Consider the following 16,683-nt stretch of genomic DNA (forward strand, 5'->3'; position numbering starts at 1 on the left):
ATATGTAAAGTGTTGGTCCCATGTTTCATGAGCTGAAATAAAAGATCCCAGAAATGTTCCATACACACAAAAGGCTTATTTCTCTCAAATTCTGTGCACAAATTTGTTTACATCCCTGTTAGTGAGTATTTGTCCTTTGCCAAGATAATCCATCCACCTGACAGGTGTGGCATATGAAGAAGCTGATTAAACAGTATGATCATTACACAGGTGCACCTTGTGCTGGGGACAATAAAAGGCCACTAAAATGTGCAGTTTTGTCACAACACAATGCCACAGATGTCTCAAGTGTTGAGGGAGCGTGCAATTGGCATGCAGACTGCAGGAATGTCCACCAGAGAAGTTGCCAGAGAATGTTAATTTCTCTACCATAAGCCGCCTCCAACATTATTTTAGACAATTTGGCAGCACATCCAACTGGCCTCACACACAGTTCACGTGTAACCACGTCAGCCCAGGTCCTCCACGTCCGGCTTCTTCTCCCACGGGATGGTTGAGGACAGCCACCCGGCCATCTGTTGAAACTGTGGATTTGCACAAGCAAAGAATTTCTGCACAGAAAACATCTCAGGGAAGCTCATCTGTGTGCTTGTCGACCTCACCAGGGTCTTGACCTGCTCACATTCCCTTGGCCACTGGCACGCTGGAGAACTGTGCTCTTCACAGATGAATCCAGGTTTCAACTGTACGGGCAGATGACAGACGTGTGGGCGAGCAGTTTGCTGATGTCAACGTTGTGAACAGAGTGCCCCGTGGTGGGGGTGGGGTTATGTATGCTATGGGCTGGCATAAGCTACGGACAATGAACACGATGGCAATTTCAATGCGCAGAGATACCGTGACGAGATCCTGAGGCCCATTGCCGGGCCATTCATCCGCACCTCATGTTTCAGCCTGATAATGCACAGCCCTGTTGTAAGGATCTGTACACAATTCCTGGAAGCTTAAAAGTCCCAGTTACTCCATGGCCTGCATAGACACCAGACATGGCATCCATTGAGCATGTGTGGGATGCTCTGGATCGACATGTATGACAGCGTGTTCCAGTTCTCGCCAATATCCAGCTACTTCACACAGCCATTGAAGAGGAGTGGGACAACATTCCACAATCAACAGCCTGATCAACTCTATGTGAAGGAAATGTGTCACGCTGCATGAAGCAAAATGGTGGTCACACCAGACACTGACTGATCCATGCCCCTACTTTTGTTTTTAAAGGTATCTGTGACCAACAGATGCATATCTGTATTCCCTGTCATGTGAAATCCATAGATTAGGGCCTAAATAATTTATTTCCTTATATGAACTGTAACTCAGTAAAATCTTTGAAATTGTTACATGTTGCATTCATATTTTTGTTCAGTTTACATACCGGGTTGATATCTATGATGGTTTCGTGTTGCTTCTTGTTTGGTTTCATCCCGAAGATGTCTTTGACAAACTTCTCATCTGCCTGGTAGAAGTGTGGAGAAGACATGACGATCGGAGCATCTAGGAAGTGAAATATGACACAACATTGAGATGACGATTTCCCACCTCATTGAGTTAATAACGGACCTCGGACAGATGATGTTTTCAATCCGTATGGTTACAGTCCTGACTAGGAGTGGCTCAGTTGATAAGAGTGTGGCATTGACTAGTACCGACAAGGTTGTGGGTTCAACCCCCGTAGGGATCACAAAAACTTACGCACTCAATGTTTGTATAAAATTGAATGCCAAGTGGCATATATCAAATATTGGAAATAAAAGACATTATATATTATTACCTTGTTTGCAGGCACTGACTTGGAGCACGCCAGAGCCCAGACAGTTCCCTGGTGGGGAACAGAAACCAGCATTCTCTGTTGTGTTGGCAAACACCGTGCTGGGTGGAGAGAACCTGTAGCCTGGGATACCCATCACACTGCTCTCCTCCTCATAGATGGCATAGATAGATCTGACAAAGAGGACAATGAACAGAGCATAGATTCATCTACTGTGAAAGAGGAGATGCATAAATGTTTACAAACACAGGGAGTAGCAAGCTAGCCAACTCATGCAAGATTTTGTTCTGGGTTCATTACAGGAGTTTTAGTGGATCTTGGAATGTAAACATCTTTAAAAGCATTCTGAAACATGAAAGCTATTGAGCTATTGAGAGAAGTAACTTTGTTGGGACAACTCTGTACAGACTGTCGTGTAAACCCGGAACTTCATTTAAAAAAAAAATATTTTACCTTTATTTAACTAGGCAAGTCAGTTAAGAACAAATTCTTATTTACAATGACAGCCTAGAAACAGTGGGGTTAACTACCTTGTTCAGGGGCAAAACGACAGATTTGTACCTTGTCAGCTCAGAGATTCGATCTTGCAACCTTTCGGTTACTAGTCCAACGCTCTAACCACTAGGCTACCTGGCACCTCATGCATTCACAGTTTGACTTCATCACGCCCTATTAACCTGTATATTCCAAACTACTGTTCTGCCTTTATCCTTGTGAACACTCAATTAGGGCTGTGGTAGTCATGAAATTGTCAGCCAGTCAAGCAAATAACTGCGGGTCTCAAGGTAATTGACCCTTAACACAAACACATTTAACATCTCCTGGTTTCCACGAATAGCTTACATGCCAGTGACGCAGACCTTTAGAACATCTACATTTAAAAAAAAAGTCTAATAAATCCATGATTTATTTTAGACAGGTCTAAAGGAACATGATATGAAGAAAATGTAGTCTATTTCAGAAGAACAGAATACTCTGAGTTGTCCTTATGTTAGGCCCTGATCTGACTATGCCATGGCTGTGGGCTACACTATACCCTGATGAAAACAGCTTGTCTGTTGAAACGTTGGTTATTAGGTTATTATTGCATCTGAGCTCTTAAGTGTGTGTGGCTCTCCTTTTCTTTTTCATGTGGGATACACTAGTTCATTTAACAGACAAGACTTGCTTAGAATTCCGTGGTATTATTTTATAGTATAAACAAAACTGAATAAAATAGAAAGGATATTTTCTCCAAACCATTTGAGGGAGCGTGGCTATTCTGTATTGAGCGGTTAACAAAGAAATAGGTCCCCCTATATGCTTCATTTCGAGTTATTTATGCAACTTTAGTCGTGATACAAACGTTGGGCTATTATGTTTTGATAATATTTCTTCTCCCCAATTTCGATCTTGTCTCATCGCTGCAACTCCCCAACGGGCTCAGGAGCCAAAGGCTGAGTCATGCGTCCTCCCAAACGTGACCCGCCAAACCACGCATCTTAACACCTGCCCACTTTACCTGGATGCCAGCCACACCAATGTGTCAGAGGAAACAGCGTTCAACTGACCACCGAGGTCAGCCTGCAGGCGCCCGGCCCGCCACAAGGAGTCGCTAGAGAGCGATAAAGCCCCCCCGGCCAAACCCTCCCCTAACCCGGACGACGCTGGGCCAATAGTGCGCCGCCCTATGGTACTACCGATGACGGCCGGTTGCGATACAGCCCGGGATCGAACCCAGGTCTGTAATGACACATCTAGCACTGCGTTGCAGTGCCTTAGACCGCTGTGCCACTCGGGAGACCCATAATACATTCTAAGGCTGTATGATGTGACTAATGATGATTATTAAAAAGTTGCATGAATAGGCAAAGCTCTGCTTTGTTTTTTGTGCAAGGCTGTACACACTTCAGTCTCTCATTCACAATTTGACAGGCACTTGATAATGCCTCGAATTTCCCGGCGGTATGCTCTTTGTGGGGCTGTAATGCCCCCTAAAACAATTAATTCCTTTTGCGGCCAATGGTCGTTGTGGCCTTAGGCTGAATATAATTATAATTCCCTTACATGTACATTTTAGTCATTTAGCAGACGGTCTTATCCAGAGCAACTTACAGTAGTTCGTGCATACATATTCATATATGTTTTCGTACTGATCCCCCGTGGGAATTGAACCCACAACACTGGCGTTGCAAGTGCCATGCTCTACCAACTGAGCCACACGGGACTGCGTGCTCCGGCGGAACGCTCACCTCACATGGCTCTCTCAGAAATTCATATTAGCCAATACCCTTCACGTGATCAGGTCTTTCTCACAGGCTACAAGTGAAGACAGACATGTCGGAGATGCAACTGTGAGTGTCCCTATTGAAATCCGGGGCGCATATTGAAGATGTTAGAGGAACAGGCATGCGCTGTTTCTTGCCTTACTGCACACAAGCTGGGCATCGTTCAAAAGTGATAATATAATCATTCACAAGTGATAGGCTAATATTGTCACCCACCATACTATTCTTGATTTCATCTTGTCTTTACATGTACTAAATGATATATGTGTGCATTTGTATTTATTTAGAATGGACCATTATCATGTACCTTTCTCGAAACAGGGGCAAAAAAATACATGTCAACTATGTACTTAAATAGCCCGTAATGCCAGCCAGGTAGGCTATACTCCTGTTGTAAAGAGAAGCAATGTGCTAAATATTAGGAAAGTAGAGAAATAAAAATAGTAGGCCTAGCCTATAGAAAGCTGATAAGAGCCTCTTCTTTCTAATAGAGGCCATCAAAACTGGATTCTCAAATCAATTGCATAGCCTATAGAAATGTTGCGCAACATGAGCTAATGACGTTTTCGATTAGATTTCCGATTACATTTCCATTGATGTCAGAGTGATTAGAGGGACAATAGAGTGTTGACTACCAGGCAGCTAGCTAGTTTGGTAAGATACTAATGACCATCAGCAGCATCAGAGCTTGGAGAAGCCTAGTTACTAAACGGTCACGTGGAATTTGACTGCGGCCATGACTCGTGACCGCCAGTGTGGCGGTAATACAAACCCCGTAACAGGCCTACACCCATGACAGAGACATGAGAGATCAGACCCAAACCAACCTGCAGAGATCAGAGGAAAACATGTAGAGGGTCTCGTTCTTGGTGATGATTGGATGAAAGGAGGCCCCATTGGTCCCATTGATCATGTTACACTCATCTGTGGTCCACCAATTCAGAGAGCTGCACACACAGAGAACACACATTGTTATCACGGATTACATTTCACAATGAGTTCTGACTGTATTCGCCTTCTGTGAAGTCTAGATTATATTTAGCCTTGCAAAACCACACTGACCAGAACACTCACATTTTGTTTCACCTGAAGTAAAACAAAAACGTGAGATTGTGAGATTAGGTTTAACAAGGCTAAGAAAAAAAAACACCCATCTAAATTTGTTATTAGTTAATTACAGTGCACTCAGCCAATCTCTACTGCAACCCCAGAAGCTGTGGATAACAGGTGCAGTACAATAGACATCACTAACCTAGACATCACTAACCTAGACAGTAGCCTGTATGTAGACATTACTAACCTAGACATTACTAACCTAGACAGTAGCCTGTATGTAGACATTACTAACCTAGACATTACTAACCTAGACATTACTAACATAGACAGTAGCCTGTATGTAGACATTACTAACCTAGACAGTAGCCTGTGTGTAGACATTACTAACCTAGACATTACTAACCTAGACAGTAGCCTGTGTGTGGACATTACTAACCTAGACAGCAGCCTGTGTGTGGACATTACTAACCTAGACATTACTAACCTAGACATTACTAACCTAGACAGTAGCCTGTGTGTAGACATTACTAACCTAGACATTACTAACCTAAACATTACTAACCTAGACATTACTAACCTAGACATTACTAACCTAGACAGCAGCCTGTGTGTAGACATTACTAACCTAGACAGTAGCCTGTGTGTGGACATCACTAACCTAGACATTACTAACCTAGACAGCAGCCTGTGTGTAGACATTACTAACCTAGACAGTAGCCTGTGTGTGGACATCACTAACCTAGACAGTACTAACCTAGACAGTACTAACCTAGACAGTACTAACCTAGACATCACTAACCTAGACAGTACTAACCTAGACAGTACTAACCTAGACAGTACTAACCTAGACAGTACTAACCTAGACAGTACTAACCTAGACATTACTAACCTAGACATTACTAACCTAGACATTACTAACCTAGACAGTAGCCTGTATGTAAACATTACTAACCTAGACATTACTAACCTAGACATTACTAACCTAGATAGCAGCCTGTGTGTAGACATTACTAACCTAGACATTACTAACCTAGACAGTAGCCTGTGTAGACATGACTAACCTAGACAGTAGCCTGTGTGTAGACATTACTAACCTAGACAGTAGCCTGTATGTAGACATTACTAACCTAGACATCACTAACCTAGACATCACTAACCTAGACATCACTAACCTAGACATCACTAACCTAGACATCACTAACCTAGACATCACTAACCTAGACATTACTAACCTAGACAGTAGCCTGTGTGTAGACATCACTAACCTAGACATTACTAACCTAGACATTACTAACCTAGACATTACTAACCTAGACATTACTAACCTAGACATTACTAACCTAGACATTACTAACCTAGACATCACTAACCTAGACATTACTAACCTAGACATTACTAACCTAGACAGTAGCCTGTGTGTAGACATCACTAACCTAGACATTACTAACCTAGACATCACTAACCTAGACATTACTAACCTAGACAGTAGCCTGTGTGTAGACATCACTAACCTAGACATTACTAACCTAGACATCACTAACCTAGACATCACTAACCTAGACATCACTAACCTAGACAGTAGCCTGTGTGTAGACATCACTAACCTAGACATTACTAACCTAGACAGCAGCCTGTATGTAGACATTACTAACCTAGACATTACTAACCTAGACAGTAGCCTGTGTGTAGACATCACTAACCTAGACATTACTAACCTAGACAGCAGCCTTCAATGTATTCAGAAATAATTCAGACCCCTTGACTTATTCCACATGTTGTTACGTAACAAAATGGATTACATGGGAAAAAAATAACTCAATCTACACACAATACCCCACAAAGACAAAGCAAAATAAAATACAAACTATAACACATTTACTTAACCATTAAGACCCTTTACTGAGTACTTTGTTGAAGCGCCTTTGACAGCGATTACAGCCTTGAGTATTCTGGGGTATGACACTGCAAGCTTGGCACACCTGTATTTGGGGAGTTTCTCCGATTCTTCTCTACAGATCCTCAAGCTCTGTCAGGTTGGATGGGGAGTGTTGCTGCACAGCTATATTCAGGTCTCTCCAGAGATGTTCGATCGGGTTCAAGTCCGGTCTCTGGCTGGGCAACTCAAGGACATTTAGAGACTTATCCCGAAGCCACTCCTGCGTTGTCTTGGCTGTGTGCTTAGGGTCGTTGTCCTGTTGGAAGGTGAATCTTACCCCCAGTCTGAGGTCCTGAGCAGGTTTTCATCAAGGATCCCTCTCTGCTTTGCTCCATTCATCTTTCCCTCGATCCTGACTAGTCTCCCAGTCCCTGCCGCTGAATAACATCCCCACAGCATGACACTGCCACCACCATGCTTCACTGTAGGGATGGTGCCAGGTTTCCTCCAGACGTGACGCTTGGCATTCAGGCCAAAGGCTTCAATCTTGGTTTCATGGTCTGGGAGTGCTTTAGATGCCTTCTGACAAACTCCAAGCGGGCTGTCATGTGCCTTTTACTGAGGAGTGGCTTCCGTCTGGACCACCCAAATCAAATTTTATTGGTTACATACGTGTTTAGCAGATGTAGCGAAATGCTTGTGCTTCCAGTTCCGACAGCGCAGAAATATCTAACAAATTCACAAGAAATACCTAATACACACAAATCTAAGTAAAAGAAAGGAATAAGAATATATAAAATATACGGATGAGCAATTTCAGAGCGGCATAGGCTAGAATAGAATACAGTATATACATATGAGATGAGTAATGCAAGATATGTAAACATTATTAGTGTTCCATTTATGACATTTTCAAAAACGTTATTTTTTATATTTAACTAGGCAAGTCAGTTAAGAACAAATTCTTATTTACAATGACAGCCTACCAGGGAACAGTGGGTTAACTGCCTTGTTCAGGGGTAGAACAACAGATTTTTACCTTGTCAGCTTGGGGATTCGAGCCAGCAACCTTTCTGATTACTGGCCCAACCCTCTAACCACTAGGCTACCTGCCGCCCTAGGTAGTGGCCAATGAGTTCAAGTCTACACTACCGGACAATAGTTTTAGAACACCTACTCATTCAAGGGTTTTTCTTTATTTTTACTATTTTCTACATTGTAGAATACTAGTGAAGACATCAAAACAATGAAATAACACATATGGAATTTTTTTATTTTATCTTTATTTTACTAGGCAAGTCAGTTAAGAAAAAAAAAAGTATTTTCAATGATGGCCTAGGAACAGTGGGTTAACTGCCTTGTTCAGGGGCAGAACGACAGATTTGTACGTTGTCAGCTCGGGGATTTGAACTTGCAACCTTTCAGTTACTAGCCCAACGCTCTAACCACTAGGCTACCCTGCTGGAATCATGTAGTAACCAAAATACATTTTAAATCGAAATGTTATATTTGAGATTCTTCAAATAGCCACCCTTTGTCTTGATGACAGCTTTGCACACCCTTGGCATTCTCTCAACCAGCTTCATGAGGTAGTCACCTGGAATGCATTTCAATTAACAGGTGAACCTTCTAAAAATTAATTTGCGGAATTTCTTTCCTTAATGTGTTTGAGCCAATCAGTTGTGTTGTGACAAGGTGGGGGGTGGGGGGGGTAATACAGAAGATGGCCCTATCTGGTAAAAGACCAAGTCCATATTATGTCAAGAACAGCTCAAATAAGCAAAGAGAAACGACAGTCCACCATTACTTTAAGACATGAAGGTCAGGCAATCCGGAAAATAAAGAACTTTGAAAGTTTCTTCAATGGTAGTCGCAAAACCCACCAAGCGCTATGATGAAACTGGCTTTCATGAGGACCCCCAAAGGAATGGAAGACCCAGAGTTACCGCTGCTGCAGAGGATAAGTTCATTAGAGTTACCAGCCTCAGAAATTGCATCCCAAATAAATGCTTCAGGGTTCAAGTAACACACATCTCAACATCAACTGTTCAGAGGAGACTGTGTGAATCAGGCCTTCATGGTCGAATTGCTGCAAAGAAACCACTACTAAAGGACACCAATAAGAAGAGACTTGCTTGGGCCAAGAAACACGAGCAATGGACATTAGACCAGTGGAAATCTGTCCTTTGCTCTGGAGTCCAAATGGGAGATTTTTGGTCCCAACCGCCATGGATTTATGAGACATGGTGTGGGTGAACGGATGATCTCCGCATGTGTATTTCCCACAGTAAAGCATGGAAGTGGTGGTGTTATGGTGTGTGGGTGGTTTGCTGGTGACGCTGTCTGTGATTTATTTACAATTCATGGCACACTTAACCAACATGACTACCACAGCATTCTGCAGTGATACACCATCCCATCTGGTTTGGGCTTAGTGGGACTATCATTTGTTTTTCAAAAGTACAATGACCCAACACACCTCCAGGCTGTGTAAGGGCTATTTGACCAAGAAGGAGAGTGATGGAGTGCTGCATCAGAGGACCTGGCCTCCACAATCCCCCGACCTCAACCAAACTGAGATGGTTTGGGATGAGTTGGACCGCAGAGTGAAGGAAAAGCAGCCAACAAGTGCACAGCATATGTGGGAAGTTCTTCAAGACTGTTGAAAAAGCATTCCAGGTCAAGCTGGTTGAGAGACTGCCAAGAGTGTGCAAAGGCGTCATCAAGGCAAAGGGTGGCTATTTGAAGTATCTCAAATATATTTTGATTTGTTTACCACTTTTTTGGTTACTACATGATTCCATATGTGTTATTTCATAGTTTTTGTCTTCACTATTATTCTACAATGTAGAAAATAGTAAAAATGAAAAACTCTTGAATGAGTAGGTGTTCTAAAACTATTGACCAGTAGTGTATATTTAGGCAGCAGCCTCTCTGTGCTAGTGATGGCTATTTAATGGTGGAACAAGCTCCCTCACGACGCCAGGACAGCGGAGTCAATCACCACCTTCCGGAGACACCTGAAACCCCACCTCTTTAAGGAATACCTAGGATAGGATGAAGTAATCCTTCTAACCCCCCCCCCCCCCCCCCCCTTTAAAAGATTTAGATGCACTATTGTAAAGTGGTTGTTCCACTGGATATCATAAGGTGAATGCACCATTTTGTAAGTCGCTCTGGATAAGAGCGTCTGCTAAATGACTTAAATGTAAAAATGTAATTTAACAGCTGGCTATTTAATAAGGTATCCGTTTTTTTTTTTTAATCAATTGTTTTAAAAAATCCAAAAACCTGTTTGTGCTGTCATTATGGGTTATTGTGTGTAGATTGTTGAGGAAAAAAACAAACATATTTAATCAATTTTAGAATAAGGCTGTAACGTAACCAAATGTGGAAGTAGTCAAGGGGTCTGTACACTTTCCGAATGCACCGTATAGCAGTTACACAAACTGAACAATTAGATTACAGATTAAATTAGTTTTGTGTTTTTATGGTCATCCTTGACAATATAATACCTTCGTATTTATATGTTTATAACATATTATGTGGTGGAATGTTCTATAGAAGGCTTACCTTTGGCCCTTCCACTGATCTATAACGGCAAAGTCCTTATAACTCTGTTGACCGGTCAGAAACACATACTCTCCATCATCTGTAGCATTTTGCTGAAATACAAAAACAGAACCAGCATGAAACTATCGCTCCTTCACGAGTTCATCAAAACAGAACACTGATCTAGAGAAACAAAAATCATTGACCTGTAAAACAGTGTGTTGAATCTGAAACAATGTTATCCTCTAGACCTGTAAAACAGCGTGTTGAATCTGAAACAATGTTATCCTCTAGACCTGTAAAACAGTGTGTTGAATCTGAAACAATGTTATCCTCTAGACCTGTAAAACAGCGTGTTGAATCTGAAACAATGTTATCCTCTAGACCTGTAAAACAGTGTGTTGAATCTGAAACAATGTTGTCCTCTAGACCTGTAAAACAGTGTGTTGAATCTGAAACAATGTTATCCTCTAGACCTGTAAAACAGCGTGTTGAATCTGAAACAATGTTATCCTCTAGACCTGTAAAACAGTGTGTTGAATCTGAAACAATGTTGTCCTCTAGACCTGTAAAACAGTGTGTTGAATCTGAAACAATGTTATCCTCTAGACCTGTAAAACAGTGTGTTGAATCTGAAACAATGTTGTCCTCTAGACCTGTAAAACAGCGTGTTGAATCTGAAACAATGTTATCCTCTAGACCTGTAAAACAGTGTGTTGAATCTGAAACAATGTTATCCAGAGCTGTAAAACAGTGTGTTGAATCTGAAACAATGTTATCCAGACCTGTAAAACAGTGTGTTGAATCTGAAACAATGTTATCCTCTAGACCTGTAAAACAGTGTGTTGAATCTGAAACAATGTTATCCTCTAGACCTGTAAAACAGTGTGTTGAATCTGAAACAATGTTATCCTCTAGACCTGTAAAACAGTGTGTTGAATCTGAAACAATGTTATCCTCTAGACCTGTAAAACAGTGTGTTGAATCTGAAACAATGTTGTCCTCTAGACCTGTAAAACAGTGTGTTGAATCTGAAACAATGTTATCCTCTAGACCTGTAAAACAGTGTGTTGAATCTGAAACAATGTTGTCCTCTAGACCTGTAAAACAGTGTGTTGAATCTGAAACAATGTTATCCTCTAGACCTGTAAAACAGTGTGTTGAATCTGAAACAATGTTGTCCTCTAGACCTGTAAAACAGTGTGTTGAATCTGAAACAATGTTATCCTCTAGACCTGTAAAACAGTGTGTTGAATCTGAAACAATGTTGTCCTCTAGACCTGTAAAACAGTGTGTTGAATCTGAAACAATGTTATCCTCTAGACCTGTAAAACAGTGTGTTGAATCTGAAACAATGTTATCCAGACCTGTAAAACAGTGTGTTGAATCTGAAACAATGTTATCCTCTAGACCTGTAAAACAGTGTGTTGAATCTGAAACAATGTTATCCTCTAGACCTGTAAAACAGTGTGTTGAATCTGAAACAATGTTATCCAGAGCTGTAAAACAGTGTGTTGAATCTGAAACAATGTTGTCCTCTAGACCTGTAAAACAGTGTGTTGAATCTGAAACAATGTTATCCTCTAGACCTGTAAAACAGTGTGTTGAATCTGAAACAATGTTGTCCTCTAGACCTGTAAAACAGTGTGTTGAATCTGAAACAATGTTATCCTCTAGACCTGTAAAACAGTGTGTTGAATCTGAAACAATGTTATCCAGAGCTGTAAAACAGTGTGTTGAATCTGAAACAATGTTATCCAGACCTGTAAAACAGTGTGTTGAATCTGAAACAATGTTATCCAGACCTGTAAAACAGTGTGTTGAATCTGAAACAATGTTATCCTCTAGACCTGTAAAACAGTGTGTTGAATCTGAAACAATGTTATCCAGACCTGTAAAACAGTGTGTTGAATCTGAAACGATGTTCTCTATAGACATTTACATGACAAGGCTTTCATAGATCTAATTCTATACTTGCTTTATGGAAGTGACTGGTTACAAAACATTATTACCACAGCACTTAAATAACCAACCACTTAAAAAAACGTACAAATACAAATATCTAATTCCAAATCAACATATTACAACCAACCATGCAGTCCATATTGAGTAGTGAGTATCAAACCTTGTAGAAGAGTCCAAACACATCATCTAATGTAGGGTCCACTACTTTCAGAGCTTTGAGAAGGCCATCCTCATAGCCCCAAAGCAGTTCTCCCACAGTGCGTGTAGTGAACAGGTCTTCATTGACCGACTTCATGTAAGATGAGATGATATTGGCAATAAATGACGTATCCTTGAATTTTCCCATCACCGTCTGGGAACAGAGAGAGAGAGAGAATACTCAGAACCGAAGGATTCATCATTCACAAGCTAACCCTGACGACACTGGGCCAATTGTGCACCGCCCTATGGGACTCCCAATCACGGCCGGATGTGATACAGCCTGGAATCGAACCAGGGACTGTAGTGATGCCTCTTGCACTGAGATGCAGTGCCTTAGACCGCTGTGCCACACGGGAGCCCTGTATGTATATATGTTTTACAATTTAATTATACTCAGGGCTCTAAATTAAAAAATGTTCATGTGCTACCAATTTAAAACGATTAGCTTCTTCGGCAGATAAATGCATGAATGAAGGAAGATGTTTTCGCTGTAGTAATGGTGCAACCATGACGATAACTAATCTGCACTCACTTGTTTCTCGAGGGCACTCTAAAACAATGGTACAGCGAAGCCATATCATTACAACAATTATTATCTAGAAGATTTTTTTTTCATAATTGCCCAGTGCTCCCAAAATAAAACTCCAGGTCACACAGTGAAATATTTTGTCGCTCTTTAGAGCCCTGGTTATACTATGTTTATATTGATTACTGGGTAGCGCATGCATGTTAAGCATTTCACTGTACTTCTGCATGTGACAAAACTTAAACTTGAAGTCCGAAACCCTACCAACTCCATGACTCAAACATCCTGCCCCCTCCCCTGACAATCCCACCCACAGTGATTCATTGACAGGCCAAACTGTTAAAGGGATAGTAAAAAAAAATGAATGACACATTGGCTTCCTAACCCTAAGTGTCCACAGCAGCAGGGCCAATAAAATACATAATTTGAAAACATTTAATATCTTGCAGTAAAACAGGAAATGACTAATCTCAAGAGAAAACACCCCTGCTGTCTTCAACCAGGATCTCAGCGATCACTGCCTCAGTGCCTGCGTCCGTAATGGGTCAGCGGTCAAACGACCAATCCTCATCACTGTCAAACGCTCTCTAAAACACTTCAGCGAGCAGGCCTTTCTAATCGACCTGGCCCAGGTATCCTGGAAGGATATTGACCTCATCCCGTCAGTAGAGGATGCCTGGTTATTCTTTAAAAGTGCTTTCCTCACCATCTTAAATAAGCCCTTCTAAAAAAAAAAAAATTGAACTAAGAACAGATATAGCCCAAGGTTCACTCCAGACTTGACTGCCCTTGACCAGCACAAAAACATCCTGCGGCGTACTGCATTAGCATCGAATAGCCCCCACGATATGCAACTCTTCAGGGAAGTCAGGAACCAATATACACAGTCAGTTAGGAAAGCAAAGGCTAGCTTTTTCAAACAGAAATTTGCTTCCTGTAGCACTAATTCCAAAAAAGGTTTGGGACACTAAAGTCCATGGAGAATAAGAGCACCTCCTCCCAGCTGCCCACTGCACTGAGGCTAGGAAACACTGTCACCACCGATAAATCCACGATAATCGAGAATTACAATAAGCATTTCTCTACGGCTGGCCATGCTTTCCACCTGGCTACCTCATCCCCGGCCAACAGCTCCGCACCCCCCTGCAGCTACTTGCTCAAGCCTCTCCAGCTTCTCCTTCACCCAATTCCAGACAGCTAATGTTCTGATAGAGCTGCAAAAACTGGATCCCTACAAATCAGCTGGGCTAGACAATCTGGACCCTCTCTTCCTAAAATTATCCGCCGCCATTGTCGCAACCCATATTACTAGTCTGTTCAACCTCTCATATCGTCTGAGATTCCTGCTATATGAGTTCTGTTATACTCACAGACACCATTCAAACAGTTTTAGAAACTTCAGGGTTTTTTCTATCCAAAGCCAATAATTATATGCATATTCTAGTTTCTGGGCAGTAGTAATAACCAGATTTAAATCGGGTACGTTTTTTTATCCGGCCGTGTAAATACTGCCCCCTAGCCCTAACAGGTTAACTTCTCTAGGGTAGGGGGCAGTATTTCGACGTCCGGATGAAAGGCGTGCCCGAATTAAACTGCCTGCTACTCAGGCTCAGAAGGTAGGATATGCATATTATTAGTAGATTTGGATAGAAAACACTCTGAAGTTTCTAAAACTGTTTGAATGATGTCTGTGAATATAACAGAACTCATATGGCAGGCAAAAACCTGAGAAAAATCCAACCAGGAAGTGGGAAATCTGAGGGTTGTAGTTTTTTCAAGTGATTGCCTACACAGTGAGTTAGGGTTCATTTTGCACTTCCTAAGGCTTCCACTAGATGTCAACAATCTTTAGAACGTTGTTTCAGGCTTTTACTGTGAACATTGAGCGAACGAGAGGGCCTGGAGTCAGATGAGTGAGGAAATGACATGAGCTCAGGAGGTGCGCACTCATGTGAGAGTGAGCTGTGTTCCTTTTCTTTTCTGAAGACATTGGAATTGTCCGGTTGGAATATTACTTAACCTCTATGGGACCGGCGGGACGAATTCGTCCCACCTACGTAACATCCACTGCCAGCCTGTGGCGCGATTTTCAAAATCTTCAAAATCCTATTACTTCAATTTCTCAAACATATGACTATTTTACAGCCATTTAAAGATAAGACTCTCGTTAATCTAACCACACTGTCCGATTTCAAAAAGGCTTTACAACGAAAGCAAAACATTAGATTATGTCAGCAGAGTACCAAGCCAGAAATAATCAGACACCCATTTTTCAAGCCAGCATATAATGTCACCAAAACCCAGAAGACAGCTAAATGCAGCACTCACCTTTGATGATCTTCATCAGATGACAACCCTAGGACATTATGTTATACAATACATGCATGTTTTGTTCAATCAAGTTCATATTTATATCAAAAACCAGCTTTTTACATTAGCATGTGACGTTCAGAACTAGCATACCCCCCGCAAACTTACGGGGAATTCGCTAACATTTTACTAAATTACTCACGATAAACGTTCACAAAAAGCATAACAATTATTTTAAGAATTATAGATACAGACCTCCTCTATGCACTCGATATGTCCGATTTTAAAATAGCTTTTTGGTGAAAGCACATTTTGCAATATTCTAAGTACATAGCCCAGGCATCACGGGCTCGCTATTTAGACACCCGGCAAGTTTAGCACTCACCATAATCATATTTACTATTATAAAAATGTCATTACCTTTTGTTGTCTTCGTCAGAATGCACACCCAGGACGTCTACTTCAATAACAAATGCTGGTTTGGTCCAAAATAATCCATCGTTATATCCGAATAGCGGCGTTTTGTTCGTGCGTTCCAGACACTATCCGAAATAGTAAAGAAGTGTCGCGCGCTTGGCGCAATTCCTGACAATAAAATTCAAAGTATTCCATTGCCGTACGTCGAAGCATGTCAACCGCTGTTTAAAATCAATTTTTACGTCATTTTTCTCGTAGAAAAGCGATAAAATTCCGACAGGGAATCTCCTTTTCGGCAAACAGAGGAAAAAATCCCAAAGGCGGGGGCGGTCGGGGTCACGCGCATAAGCTAGTGTCTCTTGATGGGCCACTTGAGAAAGGCGATAATGTGTTTCAGCCTGGGGCTGGAATGACGACATTCTCTTTTTTCCCGGGCTATGAGAGCCTATGGACGACGTGGGAAGTGTCACGTTAGAGCAGAGATCCTTAGTAAATGATAGAGATGGCAAAGAAGTTCCAGAAATGGTCAGACAGGCCACTTCCTGTAAAGGAATCTCTCAGGTTTTGACCTGCCATTTGAGTTCTGTTATACTCACAGACACCATTCAAACAGTTTTAGAAAATTTAGGGTGTTTTCTATCCATATGTAATAAGTATATGCATATTCTAGTTACTGAGTAGGAGTGGTAACCAGATTAAATCGGGTATGTTTTTTATCCAGCCGTGTCAATGCTGCCCCCTAGCCCTA

At 41.6% G+C, this 16,683-nt stretch overlaps 1 protein-coding gene across 1 annotated transcript in view; it reads right to left on the minus strand.

Annotated features, from left to right (window-relative positions):
• The window catches only part of scarb2c (scavenger receptor class B, member 2c), a 39,734-nt gene that overhangs the window by 18,473 nt on the left and 4,578 nt on the right, over positions 1-16,683 (minus strand). Inside the window, exons 4-8 of the mRNA XM_045692629.2 lie at positions 12,642-12,833; positions 10,538-10,629; positions 4,860-4,979; positions 1,769-1,938; positions 1,373-1,491 (exon numbers count right to left, since the gene is read on the minus strand). Coding sequence (XP_045548585.1) covers positions 1,373-1,491; positions 1,769-1,938; positions 4,860-4,979; positions 10,538-10,629; positions 12,642-12,833 — 693 coding nt within the window. The remainder of the gene's footprint in view (positions 1-1,372; positions 1,492-1,768; positions 1,939-4,859; positions 4,980-10,537; positions 10,630-12,641; positions 12,834-16,683) is intronic.

Source organism: Salmo salar, chromosome 13 (genome assembly GCF_965601325.2).
Source record: "Salmo salar chromosome 13, fSalSal1, whole genome shotgun sequence".
In the NCBI taxonomy this organism is placed as follows: Eukaryota; Metazoa; Chordata; class Actinopteri; order Salmoniformes; family Salmonidae; genus Salmo; species Salmo salar.